The following is a 22154-nucleotide window of genomic DNA, read 5'->3' as shown; positions in this document are numbered from 1 at the left end:
TAAGCTAGAGAATGGAAGCACTTTACCTGCCCATCCATCATCCGCATCAGTGTCCAGTTCATCCAGCCCCTTCAGGTTCTCTGCATTGATAATGGTGGGCCGAGGTGCTCTCTCTACTTGCTGCCGAACCGGACGCGTTGGGCGAGACAGGCTGAGCCTGTTCTCTTTTCTACAGGGAAATGCAAAGAAGTGATTACAAAGAGCAAACAGTAAAGAAAAGAACATAGAGCTGAGTTTGTAACAGTGAATCAGTCCTTTTCTACTAGGCACTTACATACAAGGGCTCCAAGTTTCTCTCCCAGTCCAGCTAAGTTTCTTTCCCTTGTCTACCTGGTACCCACTTCCTAGGGCTTACAGATCAGAGCTGCAATCCTTCCAGCCCAGGATCACACACAACTACTTCTCACATCCACCTGCTCTTCAGACACACAGTGCTTGCAGTCCTGCAACATTTCAGATGCTGCTGTAGTTGGAGCAAAGCACTGCTGCTTTGGGTAAAAATCAGGTTTCCTCTGTGGCTGCCTGCAGCTTCACCCATGCAACTCGATCCCTGGGCCAAGTTCTTGCATAGTTTAAGGTTCATGTCACAGACACAACCTGCCTCTCAAGTGGGACAGTCATGGCAGCCTTACCCATCCTGGTCATTCATCTGGTATTGTCTGAAAGGTACCCGGGGCTCAAGCCGAAGCTGAGGAAGGGGGAAAGACCCTCGGTCCAGTGGTGCAGGGGTCTCAGATGGCTGTTGTGGACACATCTGGAACGAGGCAAAGCAGAATAGTCTGTTTGAACTCCTTGCCAGAGGAAGGCTTACCCAGATTAGGTTACAACATGAACACAGTAGCTGCATCTGAACAAAGGGAAAAGAAACATTTCACGTCTGGCTGCCTAACAGGCCATGTACTAATGGTTACCCTCTCCAGCTCTAGAGGGAAAGCAGCAACTTTTCCTTGGGCTGAGCAAGGCCGTGCCACACTATTCTAGCATGAAAGGGTAAGTGCACAACAGGGGAAACTAAAAATAGATCAAGAGAAGGATCCCTGTGTAAGCCCTGGGAACCAAGAGCCCAGAAAACAGGTATCTCAGCTGACTTCTTCAACCCACACTCACGTTATAAGCAGCAAGGACGTTACACAGCTGTGGGGAAAGGGCAACTTACAAAAGCAGGTAGCATGTCGTGGTATGTAGGTGGTTGGTAGACATTTCCCATGAACTGTGAAGCCCCTTTGCGGACAGGCTGAGCTGGGCGGAGAGACGGCTCCTTTGGATCGCTGGCACTCGCTGAGGAGGGGGCTCCGTCTCCGGTACTAGAGGTCTTGCTGCCCAGCTCAGCAGGGGAGGCGGTCAGAGATGTGGCAGAGGTTATGTTCCTCCCACCGCCCTCCCTCCAACTGGTGACATCTGGAAAGGAGGTAAGAATTATGTTAACATTTGTAAATGCAAACAGTCACTCTGCCAAAAAACTCTTGAAACTCAAATACTCTGGTCAAGCCCTAATTACACTGAGCGTGTAGAAAAACATCATCGGCTAAGGAAAATTTCCAAAGGTATTTATTTTCCTAAGAGAGGAGCAGCATCAGCCATTACTAAGTAGTTGCCACACCCATGGTGTCCTTATTTGTCAGTAAGACTGAACTCCAACCGACTGCTCCCCATCTCCACAGTCCTCATCCTGCAGGATGAAGGCCAATTAGATCACACACACACACTCATTTCACTTGTGGCTCCCCCTTAGCCCAGGGGGAAGGGGCCTGCTTTGCAACATCACACAGCAATTTTTATGAAACAATGCAGTAGGCGACAGTCCATACTTGGCTGGCTGGACCATGGAACTCAGCATCTGCTAAGCAGCTGTACACATGCAAGTTCATAAAAAGATAAAAGGAAATGTAGGGATGGAATACCTGATACTACTGTGAACTGGCAACCCCCTGCTCAAAACACAGTCTATGGGGTATGGCAGAAAGACAAAATAATTGACTTACTCTGGGGGCGGAGGCTTGGTCCTGGCCCATACGACGGATCTAAGGCGCCCTTTTCTTTGCCAACCTTGTCCTGCTCGCCAGCTGCTTTCAGCGTCGGAAATTCCTCGGGAGAGAAGGATAACAGTCGGCTTGAGGCCCTTGAACCTGTCAGACAAATAAGTGCGGGACTCAGAGATGATCTTTCCACTCTTTCAATTCCCATACAAGATCAGCCTGGAAACACATTTCCTGAGAATCTGGGCCTCCAGCATATTTAAACCCAAATTACTATCGTACCAGCACCTCAGCTCACACCCAAAATGCTCTCAGAGACTGTCACCAACACAACAACACGTCCTCACCCAGTACTCCCACACTCTTAACTTGGGATCTTCATTTAAGTTCTCATGTTCAATTAAGTCAGAATGAACTTTCTCAGCTTACAATTATTTTTGTAAAGTACAAAATTCAGACTGAGGCAGATACAAATATTCTGCAAGATCACTTATAGATGACACCCTGTTATCAAGTATTTGACATTTCTATTCAGACTCCTCCTGCTCAGATCTCACTCTGCCTGGGAAGTCTATTGTTAAGATTTCTGGCAATATAGTCAGTGCAAGACCACAGATAAGGACCGAGTGCTGTATGCTACACCCCACTCTCCTCCCTGCTGCAGCATTTTTAAGATGCAGATCACTGGCCAGATCAGGCCAGGCTCATTTCTTGCCATTGGCAAAATGTCTTGCCGAGTCATCAGCCACCCTAGAACGACAGCTTTCTGTCCATTCTAAAGATCTGCCAGTGACTGGAAAACAAAACACAGCAATTCTCCTAAACCTGTTCGCAAGATAACACTGAATAGAAGGAAACTGTCAGCATTATTGCACTACTAAACATCTAAAATATTGGATTTTTTGAGAACTGTTTCTTAGTGTTAACTTGGCTAATGCTCTTTTTAAAAAGGGGCATTTCAGAATTACCATGTTAGGAGTATCAGCAATGAGTACTGAAGACCTGACGAAAGAGTCTCATCTATCTTTATCCCTCACCCTAAAGGGTCAAGAAGGATTGGCTTCTTTAAGTTATTTTCACTTTCTGGAGCTTGCACACTGCACAAGAGCTCCCCCCTGAAGATTTCCAGGAAAGACACTGCAACTGCTGCATGTAACATCTTCAAATATTTTGGACAGATGAGAACACACAAGGAGGACATTTCTCAAATACACCACAAAATATCCAATATTTGCCAAGAGTTCTGATTTCTACTGCATTATTCTACTGAATTAGAATGGCAATGAGAATATTAACAACATAAGTGTCCTTCAGGGGAGACTTATACCCCCCAGGTAAGGCTGCATAATTAATGACTGTTAATGTGCAGATATTTACAGTTTGTACTCTAACCCCAGCCAGCATTACACTGATAGAAGTATTTCTTCAGGATACACCTTCCAAAAAAAGATCTTACAGCAGTAATACCTAAAAGAGAGCAAAAAATCAAAACACTTTCCCCTTTGTTGATAATATCAGAAACTGCTATATTAGCTTAGAAGGGAAAAGCAATTGTTCAATGCCACTGGAGAAGAGGTGTGAGGATGGGATGGCCTAAGAATTCCTTTCAGCCAGATTTCTGATGCTTCTGTGATTCAATTACCTTCTAATTAAGCTGCTCTTAGCCACATATGCAACTCTTTTCTTGGGTTGAGAACTCTATATTCATAAGTATGACCTAGAATGAGTTTTCAAAAAATCTTTAAGAGCATTGCTCATGACCAGATTTCAAAACAACTGTACAGGAGGTCCACACAGCAACAGTCTCAAGAAAGTACCAATTAACCAAGACACAGTCTTTGCACTGGCCACTGACCTCAGGGAAGCACGAGTCTCTCTGCTTTAACATTTAGCCTTTGAGAAACACCCTCTCATTAAAGGACTCATTTAATTTAGCATAAGTTAAATCTGCAGCTGTCTCAATTCTTCCAGATCTCTCTGCAATTTCACTCGACAACTGAATGGTTCCAGGTCTGTTCACATTAAAACCCTGGAACTAAGCTGTTATTCTCACTACAGTTTTAATGGTAGTACTTAGTGCAGCTGGAAACTCCTGTGTGGAAATGGATGCATCTGAAGCAACTAAACTCCCAATTTATGTTAACACTGCTTCAGGATCCTCAGTCAAGCAGAAGCCATTAGCAGCTCAGTTACTCAGGGAGACTTTATAGAAAGGCCTCAGCCAAGATGTAAGCAAGTGCATCCTGCAACAGCTTCAGTGCCACTTCCACCCACTGGACCAAGTACAGCCTCCCTGAGTGTTATCATTACAGCCTCACTTTTGACCACCTAATTAGGTGAAGCTCCCCATGCTACTAGCTATGGAGATGCCTACATTTCCAGTCTCTGATATCCTCTCTTCTCCTTTCTTCTAAACCAGTCCCTGCCCTCTTCCATCCTGCTTTCTGCACCTGTATTACACACTCTTTGGGGCTGATGAAAGATGCTTCTGAGGGGGCAAATGTTTCCCTTCACCTTCAAAACCTTCACCTCCAGAACTCCCTGCTGCTTCCCAAGTGCATTCTGTTGTTCAAGGTGGCAATGAGACACATTCAAGCTATGTCTTTCACTGGCAGACCTGAACAAATGCAGCTGCATCATTCCAGCCAACACACTACACAGATCGAAAACAAGACTCATATGGCCTCACTGCACTGTAACCAAGACAGCTGCATCCCATTCGGCACCGGTCTAGAAAGGGAGGGCAGGAAGAAAAGGAGTCCACCCCATCTCATGCCTGTCTGGGAGAAGCAGGCACATACCCAGCTCCATTTCTGTTTGTCATACTCACCACCTTCTTGTCCTGCTGGCTTTCCATTCAGCTGTGCCCATGACTTTGGTCCACCTGGCACTGAATTGGTACCCTGAAAACAAAACAACCCCCCACCAATGCCCACAGATCAGTGAAGTCTCATGATTGTTTCTCATTTCCTGGCTGGCAACTGCTACAGTTCAGACCTTTAGATCACCCAGGTATCCAGATGTCACTGGATAACACAGGTCTCCCCAGCTTCTTTGCTGGGACTGAAGATAGCTGCTTCCCACTCCAGTGTACTATGATGCTACAGCAAAAATCCTCTTCTCTACCCTGCCTCATCTCTCATCCACTCATCTTCACCAACTCCTTCCTCAAATCGTTCCTCTTCCTTTCCTCCCTCTAATTAAGCATCCCCTTTGTTGTGTTGCATTTTCCCAAATGGTCCCTCTTAATCTTCTAGATTTGTTCCACGCTACACCTCAGCTTGAAGGCTACCCTACTTTCTCATGCATTAACCACTCTTCTCCTCTGTAAAACATAACTCCTGTTCTGACATCCCTGGACCTCAAGGACTGGGAATTTTTTTTATACTAAAAGTCAGCACAGAGGGGCCAGGTCCCTGCACTCTCTGGGGAAGTTTTCTTACTTGCCAGTAGCTTTTTCAGGTCCTGACACTGGCTACTTCTCCCACATGACCAGATCTCTTATCAAGTCTCATCAGGCTGGGAGCAAGAGCTGGATCTGTTGTCACCAAGCAACACTTGAATTAGACCCAAAGTAAAATATTTTAGAAGTGATAACAAGCCATCCCACATTCCAGCTATTCTTTCTAGATTGAAGCTAGACTTTCTCACATACTTGAAAGGTACAGAGGTAATGTACACAGAATTATACTCTAACTGCAGCACAGCATTCCTGGGGCAGAGTAGCCTGGGAGTCAAGACAGTCAATTCTACAAGAATTGATTATATAAGAGCTGTTCTGTAAATTGCAGGCTGCTGATCCTTACTTGTTCAAGGCAATACAGACAATTAAAGAAAACCCTCAAGCTGTCTGGGGACAGGGGAAACAGGGTGGCAGTCACAGAGACCACTTGCACCTACCTCCTGACTGATTGACTGTGTCGGCTTCTGTAAATTGGAGACAGATTTCTGCAAACCCTGCTGCGGCAGCGACTCCTGCAGCTGTGCAGCCGTCGCACTGGAACTGAAAAGAGACAGCAGAGGTGAGATCAAAGGCAAAGGAAGACAAGACGACTGACAAACAACTCTGGCAATATAGCAGTTGCTAAAAGATCAGGCTAACATTGGCTCTACACTGGCGTGGGCAACAGGGAACTGATCACTAGAAGGTCCAATACACAGCACAGCAGTGCGCAACTGCTGCTGCTTGCCTGACAAAACTTAGCAAAGAATAGTTCTACCTACCTCTTTTGGTCTGGCTGATCCTGCTTGTTTGCCCATCCTGTACCGTCCTTGGGTACTATAATGATGTTGGGGTCGTTTCCTTTGTTTTCAGACTTCAAGCTAGGCAAGTTTGCAGGAGGTGGCATGCGCCGGGCAGCAGCAACTTTCCCAAGACTCTGTAAGCCATGTCTAGGAATAACTAGGGAGAAAAGAACAATGGCAGGTCATAGAGGGCTATATCCTGCTAGATAAGTAATCTTAATTAGCATACTGCAACTGGGTGCAGTCCCAACAGAACTTTATGACAAGCAGCACCACTGCTATTTCAACATACAGGTCATTTCCCACAGGACCATGGCGAACAGCTGTCTGTTGTAGCAGCTGGCTAACAGGCAGCCTCCCACAACAGTCCGGAGGGAGAAAGAAAAAAACTCTCCCTAACAGAAAATGCCCACAGAGACTTTTAGCTACCTGTGCAGGTACTCCTCTTTCATTTCACCAAGGAGAAGCAGCGTTGCCCTTTCACAGCTAGGGGAAATGGCCATCCAAGTCCACCTCTTAGCAGACAGACTGGTAATCTAACCCAGGAGTCCTGAGGTCTGGATTTTCTAGCTCTACCTACCAGATCACATTTATTAAGGTTTTATTTTGTTTTCTTTGCTTTTCCACTCCCATACCAAATCCAGAGCCAGCCCAGGCAATGTTTCCTCTTTTTTTGACCCCACCATCTACTTTTGGTCACATCTCTACTGCAAAACTAACTCACGTTCTTCCCCAAAGGCCTTCAGCCCTTGACTCTCACCTCACACAAGGTCTGACCAACTTAATGCACTTCAAGTCAGCTTAACTGCCCTGTCTTAGTATAGCCTAAGGCCCCCATAAGGCTTTGACTCAAGTTTGCAACCTGACCACTTTGCAGCAAGGACACAGGCTAAACAAAAGGGCTAACAGTCCCCCAGCTGTTTTGCCGTAATTCCTCCATGTCTCTACAATAACAGCAGCACAAAGAACCGCAGACATTTTCCTTGAAGTCCTAATGAAACACAGGCTTAGACACTAGCACAAACAACTCTGCAACCCAGCTGCTTCCCACTGGGGGATCTGATCCACAGGGCCAACAAGCTGAATTAGCTCTGCAACAACACTCTTGGAAGGCACCAAAAAGAGTTTTCTGAAGGCATTTCTTACCTGTAGTTCTGATAGCTTCTATTGACTTTCCTTTATACTTATCAAACAGGCTGAGAGTCGAGTACTTGCTTTTCCCATCCTTTCCCTTGGTTATTTGCCCCAAACGATCGGACATTGCGATGAAATGTCATCTAGTAAGGAAATTTCTCTGCGCCGCTCCCGATCTGCCTTTTAATGAAAGAGAACCAAGGAAATGCCATTAAACGGATTATTTAGCCACAGAAAAGTAAAAAGTAAAACACACTCAACTGCTAGAACTGCAGATATTCAGTGAGCAGACACACTAAGTTACAAGGTTTTAACCCCCTCCTCTTTAGTCACAAGAAGCTTGTGGGATTTAAGATTCATTAACTGAATGAAAAGAACTGCAGGAACACACTTCTCACAGCATCTTTTTTCTGCCACTACAGTGCAGAAGTGAGCTTCTTTAAGTATGAGAACACAAGAGAGGGCAGTCAATATAGTCCTTGCTTTAAAAGAATGTCTAACAACAAGCAGCTATGCACCAGGATTCCTAAACATAAATGACAGAAAAGCACTGTATTTTATACCACACTGGAATTTATCATCAGGTTTCCCACTGAAGCAACGGTAGGCAGGTTTGTAACATTTAGGATTATGGTTCCACATTGGCCACAGTTTATGACTCATACCAGCAATTAATGCTTTGAAAGCATCACCTGAAGGCAAGAGAGTTATTTCTTCAAATTCCCTTTTCCCAACTGCTGGCCATGAGAGAGAGTAAAGGAGTAAAAAAAAAACCCCAACCTACTCAAATATAACAGCTTCAGGCTCTCGAACCTGTGGGTTCAGCAGTTCTACTATGAATCCTGAAAACACTTAATATTTTTTTAATAATGTTTTCTGTGTTCCTGGCATGTTCAACACATTTTTAGCTACAAATATAGTTTTCACAATGGATGTGGTTTGAAATTTTTCACTCCGATTTTTGCTGGCACAACATCCTGTGATTAACACCCTTCATGCAGGCAAGTCTCTTTACTTTCACTTTTTGGTTCTTGGAGCCTAGGACAAAGCTGAAACATGGGGAGCGCACACACTGCAGGTCAATTTTTACGTCAGAAAAGAAACTTTGCTTACTTTCAATAGACCTTTCATTTTTTCAAGCATAATTCTCTGTTCTAAATTTTCTCAAATCTAGGAGCTTAATCTAACCTTTTTACATGTAATTTAGATTTCCAGATTTCTTGTTGTACAGCCTCCACTTCAAGGCCAAAACTGCTGGCATTTTTATTACACCACCTGTTAGGTCCCATCTTAGGGTTTCAACTCCGTGTTGGAATAATCAAACGCTATATATACACTGGACCTTCCCACTCTTCACCCTTTCTGAAACTCATCCAGCTGAAAGCATGTTTCAAATGCAGGCAGAAGTCACTCTTTCTGAAAGAGACTGTATCTGACCAGAGGCTACAACTTCCACCAGCAGTGCCTTATCAAAAATTATTTCCAGGTAAGAGGATTAGTCCATCATGCATTATGTACAAAATAAAGCACAGACCACAAACATGTTGGATACAGCCAGTTTGAGAATGTACTGTGATCTGCATCTAGCTGAGTAAAGCCCATCTAAACACTGCTGCTGCCAAGGGACAAGTTTCTGACCAATAAACCTGGCACCATGCAGCATTCGTTCTTGCAGTGCAGGATTTAAATTGGGGCTGGCAGGAGCAAGAAGCTGTGTGCTAGGCAGCAAGCAGCACCATCAGGGATAAAGAAAAAAAAAAGGTATTTTCTGTCATTCAGTAACAGCAACCACAGGGAAGCTCAGGAAAAACACCAGGCTCTGCAAGAAGCCACACACAGCCATCTTTGCTGGACCACCACACGGGGCTGCAGCACGAAGGCTTGCGGAGGCAACAGGGCTGGCTGGCATTCTTGAGGCACCTTTTCCTGCAGAGCAGCAGACAGATCTTTGGCTGGAGTTGGGTTCAGTCTTTGCTCAGATGGTCACCGTGTGCCAAAGAAAACAATAGCTCCTCCCTCACTTGCCCATTTCCACCGTATTTTATTAGTAGGACAGACATAAAAGAGAAAGGGAGAAAAAACACTGATTAGGACAGACTTGGCAGGAAAGTAGAAGCTGGACTGAGAAGAATGACTTGTTTGAACTGGCAGAGTTGTAGGGAGCCCCAGACTAGAGTGAATAAGAGGGTGCTGCACACCAGCCCTCAGCTGTGTTGGCAAGAGCTCAGCCACCTGCTTTTACAGGTATATTGAGCCCTTGCAGAGGAAGCCTAGCTCGGGGTGTATCCAGACTATGTCAATCCTGTACCAATCTCACACAATCCCAAGCAATAAAATTCACTTCAAGGTTTAGAAAACTTAAACCAGATAAAATTAGTAGGCACTGAGGGGTGGTGGTGGTGTGGTATAGAAAAAAGAAACCAAACCAACTACTACATCAGGTTCAGGAGTCAGCCAGTTAACAGAAAATCCCCATGTTCCTGAAAGTCAGCATGCAAACAGCATGCAGGGTAATGCTGCCAAAGAGAAACCCTGACAACCAGTTATGTAACTGGGCCTCAGCTGCCTCTTGATTACATCTTCTATCATTAAAAGGATGCGAGAAGAATAAACAACCACTTCAGAGCAGAGGAGCTGGGGACATGTCGGGATAAAGCCCCTTGTCAAACTTTCTGGGACAGCCACAACTGCTGTCTGGATAAGTTAAATTTACTTTGAACTCCTTCAACGCTTTGAAGCTTAAAACATGAAACACAGCTTTGTTTGTGCATTATGTGCGTGCTCCAAAGGGGAAAACAAGTCCACAGAGAGGTGAGGCACTTTCCATACAGTCACTGTGCAAAGAGGCTGCAGAGGCGCTGAGCCCCCTCAGAGCCATCCCGCAGGCAGGACCTTGGTGCCTGTCCCCCCCTGACAGCAGCCAGCTGTGGATCGGAGCTAGTCCAAGGGTGTACTGGCCAGGGGGACCACTCGGCACCCAGGTCACCTGCAGCGCTTCAGAAAGGTCACAGAGCCTCCCAAGGCTGTCATGACACTGGCTATTTCCCCACCATGCAGTCAAGCAGGGAATCTAGGCAGGGATCATCAAGGCCTTCCAGTCTTGCAAAGTGAAGCCATTTCTGATAAAAATCAAGTTCATTAAGAATTGAACTACCAGCCTGCATGCTTATTATGAGGAGAGCTAGAACCAGAAGGCACATGCCGATGCTGACAACTGAAAACCGACAGTCTCAGCGAGCTTCTGACCTGTGCTCAGGGTCCCCACGTCCAATAGCTGACCCTGAAGGAAAGCACTATCCTGTTACGAGGTGGGGGAGGAAACAATCACCAGCATTTCTGTAAGGTTTCTTTCTGGGTTTATAGAGGTCTTTGGGGGAAGGTTTGCTATCAGTTTTAGCATGGAACTTAGCTCTTCCTGTTCTCAGGACTATAAGGTCTCCTGTAATATCCAGGGACAGCACTGGAGTGCAAAATACTGAGCGTCTCGGAGGAATTGGAAAAAAAAAACTCAAAAAAAAAATTGGAAAGTATGACCAGTTACGTTAGAGACTCCAGGGTACAAATAACTGCATCAAAATTGCTTCCTGAGCAGAGAGTTTCAGTCCACATCACGTTTGTTGCCCTGGAGTTCACGTGTAGGTATTGACCCCATCTAGCTGCCTTTCAGAGGGGTACATTCTAATCCAGATGCCACAGTGACATTTTAAGTGCCAGAGTATGCATGTTTTGGAGATACAGCAGGGATGTGCTGCGCACGGGGAGCCTGTCCTGCAAAAAGACCCATGTGAAAACCCTGAGCTATCGGCACTGGTAACAACTGGAAACCCCTGAGCTGAAAACACAGCCAAAGGAGAGACTCCTGACAAACAGGATTGTCTGCAAAGCGCTTTGTAAATCTATGTATGAAGGAGGCTGGGCTGCTGGTGTTTTATTCACAAGACTTCAATGGAGCTTGAATACCTGGAAGTTAGCCAGCCTTAATTGAGTAGGGCAAACAGATTTATGAAAGGTAACACACACACTAGAAGGAATCACTTCAGCTACTCACACACCACTGAGCTCTACACTGAGCACAATCACTTGGGCAAAGGACCCAAGACCAGTGCAGACCTTCAATCCTTGCTCACTTCTCAGCAGCAGTCACAAACACAAAACAAAGCAACAGGATAGAGATTAACAGTGAAAAGGCTTTTCTCCAGAAGCAGGAAGATTTTTTACCTGAAATTTTATACAAATTGTTCGGAAATTCACAAGTTGCAAAAGCTGAACTGTACTTTCCGAAAGAAGAAGAGTTTGGAGTTGATGTTAAACTGAAATCTGTTGTGGTTCCTAATGTTACCAGTAATGTGAAACCTTTTAAAAAAAACATAGTATAGTTTTACAGATTAGTGATGCTCACTCTTCTTTAAATATACGCCATCTATTTTGCTGGTACTTCTCATAGCTAAACATTCATCTGTCAACAGGGAGATACCGGTACTTCTCCTGGAACACATCCCACCAAGAATCACCTATTTGTGAAACGTTCACCACCTGCCTCAGCAATGAAAGACACCACTGGCTGCCCTTGGAAGAGCTCTGGTGAGACAGCATGACCAGCTGCCCCAGGGGCTTGGTGCCAGATGCACTTATATCCCGTAGAAGCCCTGTTTGGGCCAGGCAGAGATCGTCAGCCTAGCAGGGAAGGGACCAGACAAGCATTCAGTTCCAGGAGAGACCGCTTAGTAAGGAGCGGAGCGACAGGAGAATACCAGCACTGAAGTACAAAGTCAACAGGATCAACACAGAAGAGCTGTGCAGCAGGCAGAGGCTGTAGCAAGAGTCTGGTCCACAAGAGGCACCTTGCTGCTGTTCTGTTGCATGGTTTCCAAAAGGGCACTGCTTAGATACCTGAAAAAGTGCCCTTGGTACACCTGAAAAAGGGCCTACCAAGATCCTGGATGTGGCACCATTCCTGCCAGATAGGGAGAAGCAAGTCATCAGTCTGCAGTGCAGAGAAAAGACAGACACCCCATAGCAAAGACAGGCCCTGATTCACAAGGCGGGACCCTCCTTTCTTAGCTGAACAGGTATATTTGGCAGTACCAGTTCTTTTAATTCTGCACAGTTCCAGCTTCTCTCTGCATCTCACATGAACCTTGTCTCCTTGTAAAAACAGGGAATGGGAGACCAGGATCATGTCTCCCATGATTTATTGCAGAGGTATGCTGCTAGCTGAGTAATACTGTTGGAGGCTGTCTGCCAGAAGACTTGCCCGCTGGCCAGCCCCAACATCAGGCCTCTAAGCCAAGCCATCCTGGATTCAAGACATGCAGCAGGACCATGCAGAGGAGGCAAAGTCTTCTAGACAGGGTATCTATCATTAACTCTGTGGCATGGAGCTGTACAGGCAGAGATAAAACATGATAACAGGGAGCAGAAAGGGCATACCCTGTAAGACAACCTCACACCATTTTCTCAGCTGTCTTCACCAAGCTCATCTGCTGCTCCCTGTTATAAATGTACCAACAGGTTCGGAATCACAACTGCTGTTACTGAACCACTGCACCGTTCTAGAGAAAAACAAATCTCCATAATCTCAGGTTTGGCCTGTGAAATACAGAAGACCTCACCTCTCTGCTAAACAGCTTTCCCAGTGCTGGGAAGGCAGGCAGCCGGGAAAGGGTGGATTTGTAATTTACTGTAAAACAGATAAAGCAGACTGGAGTCTGGAGAAGACCTCAATTGTATTTATAAAAAAACATTACCAAGTTCTATGGTCCTTTCTGTAAGGGCTGCACAGACAATGCCACACCCTGAAAAGGACCCCTGACCTCCAGTAATTGAGGAGGTAAAGATAAGAAATACTTCATCCCAAGGATGGGGAGGGAAGGGGGGGGGAAGCCAGAAAGCTGGTCCACAGCCCACAGAAAGTACTTATGAGATCCTCTGCTCATGAAACTCCCCCTCCTTTTCAAACAGCAGAAAACCCAAGGTGTGCAGTAAATTCTTTTCCTGAAAGGAATGTCTGTCTACAGCAGCCCTCCAGAGAAACAGAGCCTGTGTTCTGCCCATCTGCCCCACTATGCTATAAAGAAGGAACTGACCCCTTGGTGCCAGCTTGTCAGGAAGGAGTAACTGTCTCCAATCCCAGAGAAAGCCTGCATGGCTTTCATACCCCTCACAATCAGGAATTGATTACTGCAGGGAGGCAGCATGGTATCTTACAAAGCACCAACTACCAGTACAACACTTGTAGCCCTCTCATCCAGGCCATAAAAGTGTTACATGAGACAAGCCCCAGCGCACACTGACTCTGATACCCTACCTATAAACCTTGCCCGGCCCAGAAACCATGGCTTCCTGCAGGCACTTCTGCAGCAGGACACGCTAGAAATAAAGGAGCATATTTCTCTGCTGTTTCACATTTCAGAGGCAAAACCCACAGAGCAGCTCAGTACAGCAAGAACTACCTGGGGCTTCAGCAGATCCAGACTCAAACCACTCTAACACAAGAGGAACGGGAAGTGACCTAGTGATCTCAAGGAGCTGCCTGCGCAAAGGAGGGCTCATATTCAAACGCAAATCTTTACCCGTAAGAGTTGTACTAATGCTCTGGCTCCTCCACAACCAAGGCCCAGAGCTGAAGCACGCTACCTACAGCTTCAGAAGTGATTCTGCCTTCCATTTCGCTCTGCTCCGGTTCTTCTGAGAGCTGAGTGTCTTGGGGAACACACAGATACAACATCCTGTTGCCTCAATGCCAAAGCAAGGAGGCTGATCACGAGCAAGCGATTTAAATCCAAATACAAAAGAAATCCCTGGCGTAATGCTCTGTTGGCAAAACCTCTTGGCAACATGCAGCTGAACTGTAAGGTAAACTGGGCATTCAGGTATCTGAGCAACAGACTGCGAATATCTCATAGGGATCTCCTGATGGGTAACAAGGACGGTGCTATAAGTCCTATTTTACAGGCTGGGTAATGAAGGCGGAGAAACAGTTTGCTCAAGTAACACTATAGGCGGTGTCAGAGGTCCCAGAGCTCAGGTTTCTGCACCAGCCACCAAAACTGCACTGCCAGGACCCTCAAAGAAAATGCAGCTCTTGATCACAAGTTGTAAAGAGTCAGATAAGGAGGGAATGGATTGCAGCAGCGTCTACCATGCCTAGAAGAGGACCATGCCAGTGGAAGAGGCTGTCCACTGGCTCAGAAAGTGGACCCAATCCTGCCCACTGCTTCAGAGGAGCCCAGGAGGCACCCACATACCGTGAACTGTTCTCAGGCCATTGCACCAGGTCTTAGAACTGACAGCTCAAGGCAAAGATGCTTCCATCACTAACAACTAAACTGAACACCACTGCATTTTAAGGTTGTGAAATTCCCTTAGTCCTGACACTTCTGCCACACAGATTTTTAGTCATCACAGTGATGATACCCATAAAGCCGAGGTGAGATTCAGCAAGAGTGACATAGGTGAAACACCTGTGCTGCCAGCTCCAGAACCCAAATGTAAGCCACCAAGACATCAGACATAGCCCACCTTCAAGAGCCCTACACGGCCAGAGCAAGGACAAGTGGAAGGAACGCAATCAACTGCTGCCAGAGAACTGCTGCATTCTGAGGCATGACCAGAGAAATTCTTCCAGTGAAGTCACAAACATTTCACAAGTCCTTTACCAGGTCCCAAGCTCAGCAACTTACTCCATCTCTCAGCAGCGAACACAGGTTTTATAGCAAACAAGCAGAGAAGAAATCAGAGATGTCACAGCTCCAATCAATGAAATCAGAGCAAAGCTGGCAGTCTTTAGGGTTAACAGTTATTTTTTCAGGAACAGATAGCGCTCTTTCCACACAAATGCCATCAGCTGTTGAGTAAGCAGCTCTGTTTTCTCTGCAGTCTCAGAAAGGATCACGCTGGAATGGGGAGGTGGGTGTTTACCGTGTGCCAGTGAGCCTCACTACCAAATCTGGGCTTTGGTAACACCTCTCCAAACTCTCAGGCACGTCTGCTGACTTCAGGGCCTCAGCTCCCATTCAGGTTATTCACAAAAGGTTATCTTTATGAAGAGAGGGATTAGAGGTAAAACCCAATGATATTAATCATCAGGCAGTAAATGCCAATCCCTTCACTGACACACATGGGAGAGGTGCCTGCATACCCCTGCTGAGCAGATCCCCAAGTCACTGATGGGAGTTCCTCCAGCAGGCACCTTTACAGCCAGGCAGGCCAGCACCAACACACACACTGCAGGGTACAAAGCTGCCCTGGCAAGAGCTGAATAGATCTTTATCAGATTTCTCTGATTTCCCACAGCCATCAAGACTGATGCAGCCGGTTCAAACCATTAATAAGATTACAGGCAGTTCAGACAAGCCTGCAGTTTATAAATACTGCAGATGCTGAAGCTTCCATGGAAGTATTCCTCCAGGTTCCCCGATTTTAACAATACTAGAGCAATGCAGCATTGCACAGCAACCTTTCTTGGAGGAAGCCTATTCATAAGAGCCATTTGCACTACAAGTGAATGCCAAGGATGCTAACAGAAATCGATGGGAAAAGGACAGGTACAAAGTGGTAAGAAACCCAACATCTGGTTCAGTACTCAGAAGAAAGGAGCTTTAGGTAGCTTTAGCTTTTCTGGAGAGCTAAGCAACTCAGACCATGCACGAGACATCTGGGCTATGCCAGGCCGGACAGGAAGTGAAAACATTTCACAGATGCTTTAATTTACACAGATATTTGCAGTGCATAACTGACAAGGTGTGTAAGCGTCATCAGTTCTATTTTCCAGATAGAAAAATGATACTGCAGGATTCTGCAGCTATGCAGAGTGGCAGAGCAAGAAACAGACCCTTCATATCCCACTTTCTGGGGATGGAAACCACCCTCCGAATCACAGTGCCTTACTAATGCTGTGGGCCAGGAGCAGCACGAAGCCCTGCTCCAGAGGAGTTCTGGAGCAGCAGGTCTGCATGCCAGGATGGGGAACACCACAAACACCACCTAAATGAACCAGCCCGTACACTGCTTTCACTGCAACAGGATCACAGGCATCACTAAAGGCAGCATCTTGCCCGGATGCAGAACAGTAACACCGTAATAACAATCAGATCACGTGAATCCACACCAAATGATGGTTTGTGAAGTTTCAATTGCTAGGTGGGAGCTTGATTCTTTGGTTATTTCAGAAAAAGATAAAACCGTACTTCATACTATTCCAGCCATGAAGAAGCATTTCTTGAGCATGTCCCTACTCCCCTGCCTGCTTCACAGCCCACTCCAAACTCTGAACAAGATTCACTCAAGGCTTTTCTACAGGCTCCCAGCCCACATACAGGTAGAAACAGCTGAAGAACCTACCCCACAGCAGAACTCTTCCCCTCCCCTTCCCCCCAAACCACTATATTCCCACACAAGAAGTGCCTGGGGGAGGCAAAGTCCTAGTGCAAGCTCTTTGAACCTGTCTCTAATCACTCCTCACAGCACCATCACCACAATTCCTTTCCAAAATGTCCCAACAGCTACCCAGGAAGGATTCCTCCACCATGCCTCTTCCAACAGGGTACAAACTCTGCAAATACTATACAGTTTACTCCTCTTAAATGCTACTTACCTGAAATCCAAAGGCTACTGAGGATGCTCCCAACAGCTAACTGAAGCCCTGTGGACATCTGAAGTACTACAGTCCAACAGAGCAGTCCTCTTGGCCAATCCTAGGGTGCTGTTAGCAAGTTCTTGCTTTCTTCCTGGTATTTTTGCTATTATTTCTTTGCACCTAAGCCTGGCTCACCTTCACCTCCTCTTCCACTTCTGCATGTTTCAAATCTGGCCATTACCTCTTCCCTTTCCCGCAAAGTATGATTGTTTTCACCAGTTCTCCACAAATTAATACCCAGTCTCTTGAAGAACTCTCTTGCCCCTTCTGGTTTACCAGCACTTTCCTGAAAACACAGATGTTCGGAACCAAAATAGAGAGACTGTACTTTGGCTGCAAGTACAACAACCCCCTGCAGAACAGCACATAAACCTTTTAACACGTCAAAACCCCTTTCTGTCCTCGCAGAGCCCACAGCACTGCAAGTCAAGCACCTTCACAATGAACCAATGCCACAGGTAAATACAGAACAACCCAGGGCTACCACACCAGCCAACAGGCCACTTCAGTTATGGTCCCAATGCCCCCAGACCAAAAAAAGGAATCAGGATTTACAGCTATACATATCCAAACATTTGCTCCGAAATAAACAGCTCATAAGCTCAAACTTCTCAGTTACTTCTGCATGGGAAGCATATGCACACACAGAGATCATCCCAAATACTAGTACAAGTTACTAACCAAAAATGAGCCCAAGCTACATTTCAGTGAGGCATAACATTATAATACAATCTCCTGCTTTAGCCCCGTTTTTCCCTCCTGTGGGAAAGGAGAACTCTAACCAAACCAGATGGGTTTTGCATATATCTGTGAAACCCCCTTCAGAAGGTGCTTTCCAGAAGCACTTTCGTAACAAAGTCACTTCAGCAGTTATAAAAAGATGTTCTGCAAAGAAGAGAGCTGCATCTCCCCAGCCTTTACCTGTTCACTGTGTTTTCACCTCATTGTCTGACTCCTGACAGACTTACAGTTGTATTTCTTCTGTTCCAAATGACAAACTAGCGATAAGGAGCTGTGAAATTATCGACCTATTAGGCGAATGAGTCAGTGCCACATGAAAAACAAAACCCACTTACAAGGCAGGATTAGCTGAAGAGCAAAGCATTCATTGCCAAGTTGCAGAATAAACGAGGAATCTAGTAAAGAGGAGCAGCAATGACCAGAGATCCAGCCCTTGGAATAAACCCCCTCCCTCCTTCCCCTAAAGTCACCATACTGTATTCAGTAAGTTTCTCCGGCTCATATTGCATCTATTCCTACAACAAGAAAATACACAATTACAAGTGGAAATGCCCCTATAGCAAAATCTCTTTGTACAAACTATCATCGTAAAAGAAAAAAATGAAATGGCTTACTACTATTTTTCAATGCAGCAGCACTTAAAGTTAGCACAGCTCACCCTTAAATACTTCCAATTACTTCGGTAAGTACAATGAAGGCCTTGAGCAATCAACACTTTTGAATCTTAAATAGGCAGGTAATTCTGTAATGGACAATCTAACAGGCTCTGTACTGTACAGCTCAGGCACACTGGAGGCACCACCAGACATGCCAAAACCACGGCCCTGACTTTTCCCAGTTACACCTCTGCTGCGATACGCTGCAGGACAAGGAGGATGCGGTACAGGAATCGGGCACTATGCAAAAGCATCAGTGCCACACACGTGAGGACGGAGGATTGTCTGTCTTTACAGCATCGCTCAGTCAGATACCACGGCACGCTGCGTCAGGCACAAGACAAATATGGACTCTAATGCCACCCCTACTTTTAGAAGGAGGTTGTTCAAGTAAATAAGCCTTTGAAGTTAGGTTTTACACAAAGCTTTAATAAAAGGCTTTATTAAAATGTCACTTTAAAGTTAAATCATTTTAATAAAAATCCTTTAGGAACATTACTCATTTATTAAAACTAAAATACTTTTAAACCCTGCATCTCCTTTCCAGCATTTGTATGGGCTATTTACTTACTCTTCCAGCTTCAGCCAGTTGGCTGAGTTTCACTTTTAAGCTCTCATGCACACAGAGGAAAAAAAAAAAGCCCACAGTTCATCAAAAAATACACTGTAAGACCAAATAAAAAAATTCTCAGAATTCAGGAAAAACAAGGCACCAAGGCACTATATAATGACAACTTTGGAAACCTATATAAAGCTCGTGGTTTTACTACCTTTTTTTTTTAAAAAAAAAGGAAAGGTATCTGCTCAAGTAATGTAGAAATCTATTTTCTTATTCATGAAGACTGCTGAAAGCATCCAAAAATGTGCAACATCTACTCAAGCCATGCAGAAAAGCATGGGCCAACAAAAAAAAAGGCATCAACTTATATTCAATATATGTATCAAATTAAGCACAAAATCGAAACACGGCTACAGCAGGGGTGCTTGCACTGGCTTGAGGGTTTCCTTTAAAAAAACCTCAACTACTAAATAAAAACACCCCCCAAACTCCCAGCAATCTCAAGCAACATTTGTGATTTGTCTGATTTTTAATTTGAACATTTTAAACTGTAAAAAGAAAAGTACCAGCCCATTTCAAAGAGACCATATAGGAGAGGTCTTGTTTATCACACACCAAAAATAGACTCTGCTAACTAGGAGGGAAATCTTAGGCCACAGTCCTGAAAGACGTTGCATCGCCTACGACGAACTCAAAGATCTCGGGGACTCCAAGATGTGCTCCTCATAAAACCCAGGCCCATTTGTAGTACTTTGTCTGAAAAGTTGAAGTATCTCCCTGCATTTTTCATTTCAAATAGAGATCATCCCGAAACCATCACTTTCCATCCCCTCTTTAAATTCCACTTTCAGAATATGGTCTCAGCCTCCACACTAGCTTTTAGGACGCTGGGGTTTAACTACACCACTGCCAACTACATATGCAAAAGGCATGGAAAAGGCAGGTCCAAAGGTTACGTCCTCACCAGTTTATATCTGAGAAATCTACTCATCAGGAGCCAATTCTCCAAACTTGGGCTCCCAGAGGCAGGGACCAGCTATTTACATCTCATGAAAAGGCCCACTCCAGAGGAGGCCCCATGTGCTTCTACAAGACACAGCTTAACACAAACAAAACTTCCACTGTAAGCCTTGATTCAGTCCTGGAAGGGGCAGGATGCCTTTCCCCTTCGCAGACTATAGCAGATGTAGACACTGCAAAGTGCTTATACGTAATACCTGCTCCTAGAAAGAAACAGAATTACTAAAGCCCTAAACATTTATACTTACGATATGTAATCGCCCCAAACACCAGTAACATCAACATACAAATATCTGATGAGTTGATACTCGAAGGAGTATCTCACCCTTTGCACCTTCTGAAGGCAAAACCAAAACAAAACAACTTTCCTACCAAAACCCACAACTCCCAGCTCATTCAAACCCTCTCGGCCGGCTCTGACTTTGGGGACAAGGAGGCTGTTCGTAACCACCTTAACGAAAAACCCTCCCTAGTTCACAACCCAACACTACAGAACAAACCACCCCCCGGCTGCAGACGCACAACACATGCGTCCCAGGACCCGCATTTGGGGTTCCCCAGCTTGCAGCACGTTGCTCCCACATAGAGATTAAAGACTCCTTCCCCCCCCCCCGCCCCCCCCAAAAAAAAACCAAAAAAAACCCAAACCAACCCTATCTTCTCAAAACCCACCTAACAAGCTCTCCCAGCACCAAAGCGCACAAACTCCATCCTTGTTCCCCCCGCCCCGAGCCGCATTTCAGCCTTCGGCCTCAGCAACCCTTTTGTAGGCTTCGGCATCACAACAAACCGACCGAGCCTTCTGGATGCCACCTCCCCCCCCCCCCCTTGTTTTGCTGAGACACACACACGGCGCGACAAAAATATCTTTGTGTCACACTCCAGATGAGGAAGAAAAACAACCTGCCTTTGCGGCGGGGAGCCCCATGCCCCCTCCTGCAGCCCGCCGGGTGGGGGGCTGCAGCCGCGCCGCACACACGGGCACCAGCCGCAGGCCTCCCCCAGCCCGGGGGCGGGAGCCCGGACAAGGGGCCCCGAGCCCGGTGGGTCCCCGCCGGCTCCCCCGGGCTTCACCGCGGCCCTCACCGGGGATGGGGCCGGGCCCGGGCCCCACGGCTGCCCCCGGCGCCTCCATCCCCGCGGGGTGGGGTTGGGGGGGTTTGGGGGCGATCGCACAATAAACAGAGGCGGCTTCAACAGCCCGAGGTGGGGGGTCCCCCCGACCCCCGGGACTGCACCGCCGCCTGCTCCCCCCGCCGGGCCGGGCGGCCGCGGGGTGCCGCAGCCGCAGGCAGCCGCTGGCTCCGGCTCCATTTTAGGGCTGCCTCGTCCCACCTTCCCTCTCCCTCCCCTTCCTCCTCCTCCCCCCCGGGCCCCACTCACCGCCCCAAATATCCGCGGCCGCCGCCGCCACCGGCTCCCGATACCCACCTGTGGTGGTGGCGGGGAGCCGGGAGCGCCTGGGGAGCCGGGTGCGGAGGGGCGATGGGCGCGGGGCGCGGCGGATGGCGGCGGATTGCGCGGCGGCGGCGGCGGGATGCGGGGCGATACGGGTTCTCGCTGCCGCTCCCTCCTCCTCCTCGCCGGCCTGTCAATCCCGCGCGGGAGGGCGCCGCGCCGCCGCCCTCCGCACAGCGCCGCCTGCAGGGCCCCGCCGGTGCCGCAGGGGCGGCCCAAGATGGAGGGGAGGTGCTGAGGGACGAGGGCGGGCGAAAAGGGCAGAGCCGTGGCCAAGGCGGCTGCCGCCCGCCGCAGCCCTTCCCGCCACCTCACGCGACTGGAGCAGGCGCCCGCCCGGCCGGCCGCCGAGGGACGGGATTGTCCCTCAGAGCCCGCAGGGCGGTGTATGAGGGGTGGCGGGCGGCAAAGCCCCCAAATTCAACCCGGCGCCTGCCAGCCTGTGAGGGGCCATGCTCGGACCCCTCGGTGCTGAAGGAGACCCCCGAGTTAATCGCTGTAGGGTTCATCCCCCTACAGCTGCCCCAGCATAAACCACCCGTACCGGGAGGCCGCCTCCAGCCCCCTTGGCTTCTCCCCTCAAATTTTTGCCTCCTTGCTGGGGTGACCCTGGTTAGGGCCATGGGGCAATGACTAGGGTGTGAGGGTGTCTGGCAGGAGCATGACCAGAAAACTGCCTGGTGTTCCTCCCTGGTTTTGTGGGCAGGAGGTTCAAAGGCAATCCAGAG

General features: G+C 47.2%; 1 protein-coding gene across 10 annotated transcripts in view; it reads right to left on the bottom strand.

The window, feature by feature from the left end:
- Positions 1–21558, bottom strand: part of PRRC2B (proline rich coiled-coil 2B) — a 50866-nt gene extending 29308 nt beyond the window's left edge. For 7 of the 10 annotated variants that reach the window (XM_075112599.1, XM_075112603.1, XM_075112606.1 and 4 more), the window contains exons 1-9: positions 21352–21558; positions 7368–7535; positions 6201–6378; positions 5877–5979; positions 4807–4879; positions 1983–2126; positions 1157–1398; positions 633–754; positions 27–169 (exon numbers count right to left, since the gene is read on the bottom strand). In XM_075112599.1, coding sequence (XP_074968700.1) covers positions 27–169; positions 633–754; positions 1157–1398; positions 1983–2126; positions 4807–4879; positions 5877–5979; positions 6201–6378; positions 7368–7482 — 1120 coding nt within the window. In that variant the 5' untranslated portion in view covers positions 7483–7535; positions 21352–21558. The remainder of the gene's footprint in view (positions 1–26; positions 170–632; positions 755–1156; positions 1399–1982; positions 2127–4806; positions 4880–5876; positions 5980–6200; positions 6379–7367; positions 7536–21351) is intronic. The other 3 variants (XM_075112600.1, XM_075112602.1, XM_075112601.1) reach the window with 3 other exon arrangements.
- Positions 21559–22154: the final 596 nt, after the last annotated feature.

This window comes from Phalacrocorax aristotelis, chromosome 17 (genome assembly GCF_949628215.1).
Source record: "Phalacrocorax aristotelis chromosome 17, bGulAri2.1, whole genome shotgun sequence".
In the NCBI taxonomy this organism is placed as follows: domain Eukaryota; kingdom Metazoa; phylum Chordata; class Aves; order Suliformes; family Phalacrocoracidae; genus Phalacrocorax; species Phalacrocorax aristotelis.
The sequence above is the reverse complement of the archived record's forward strand: the minus strand, read 5'-3'. Positions and strand labels throughout refer to the sequence as shown.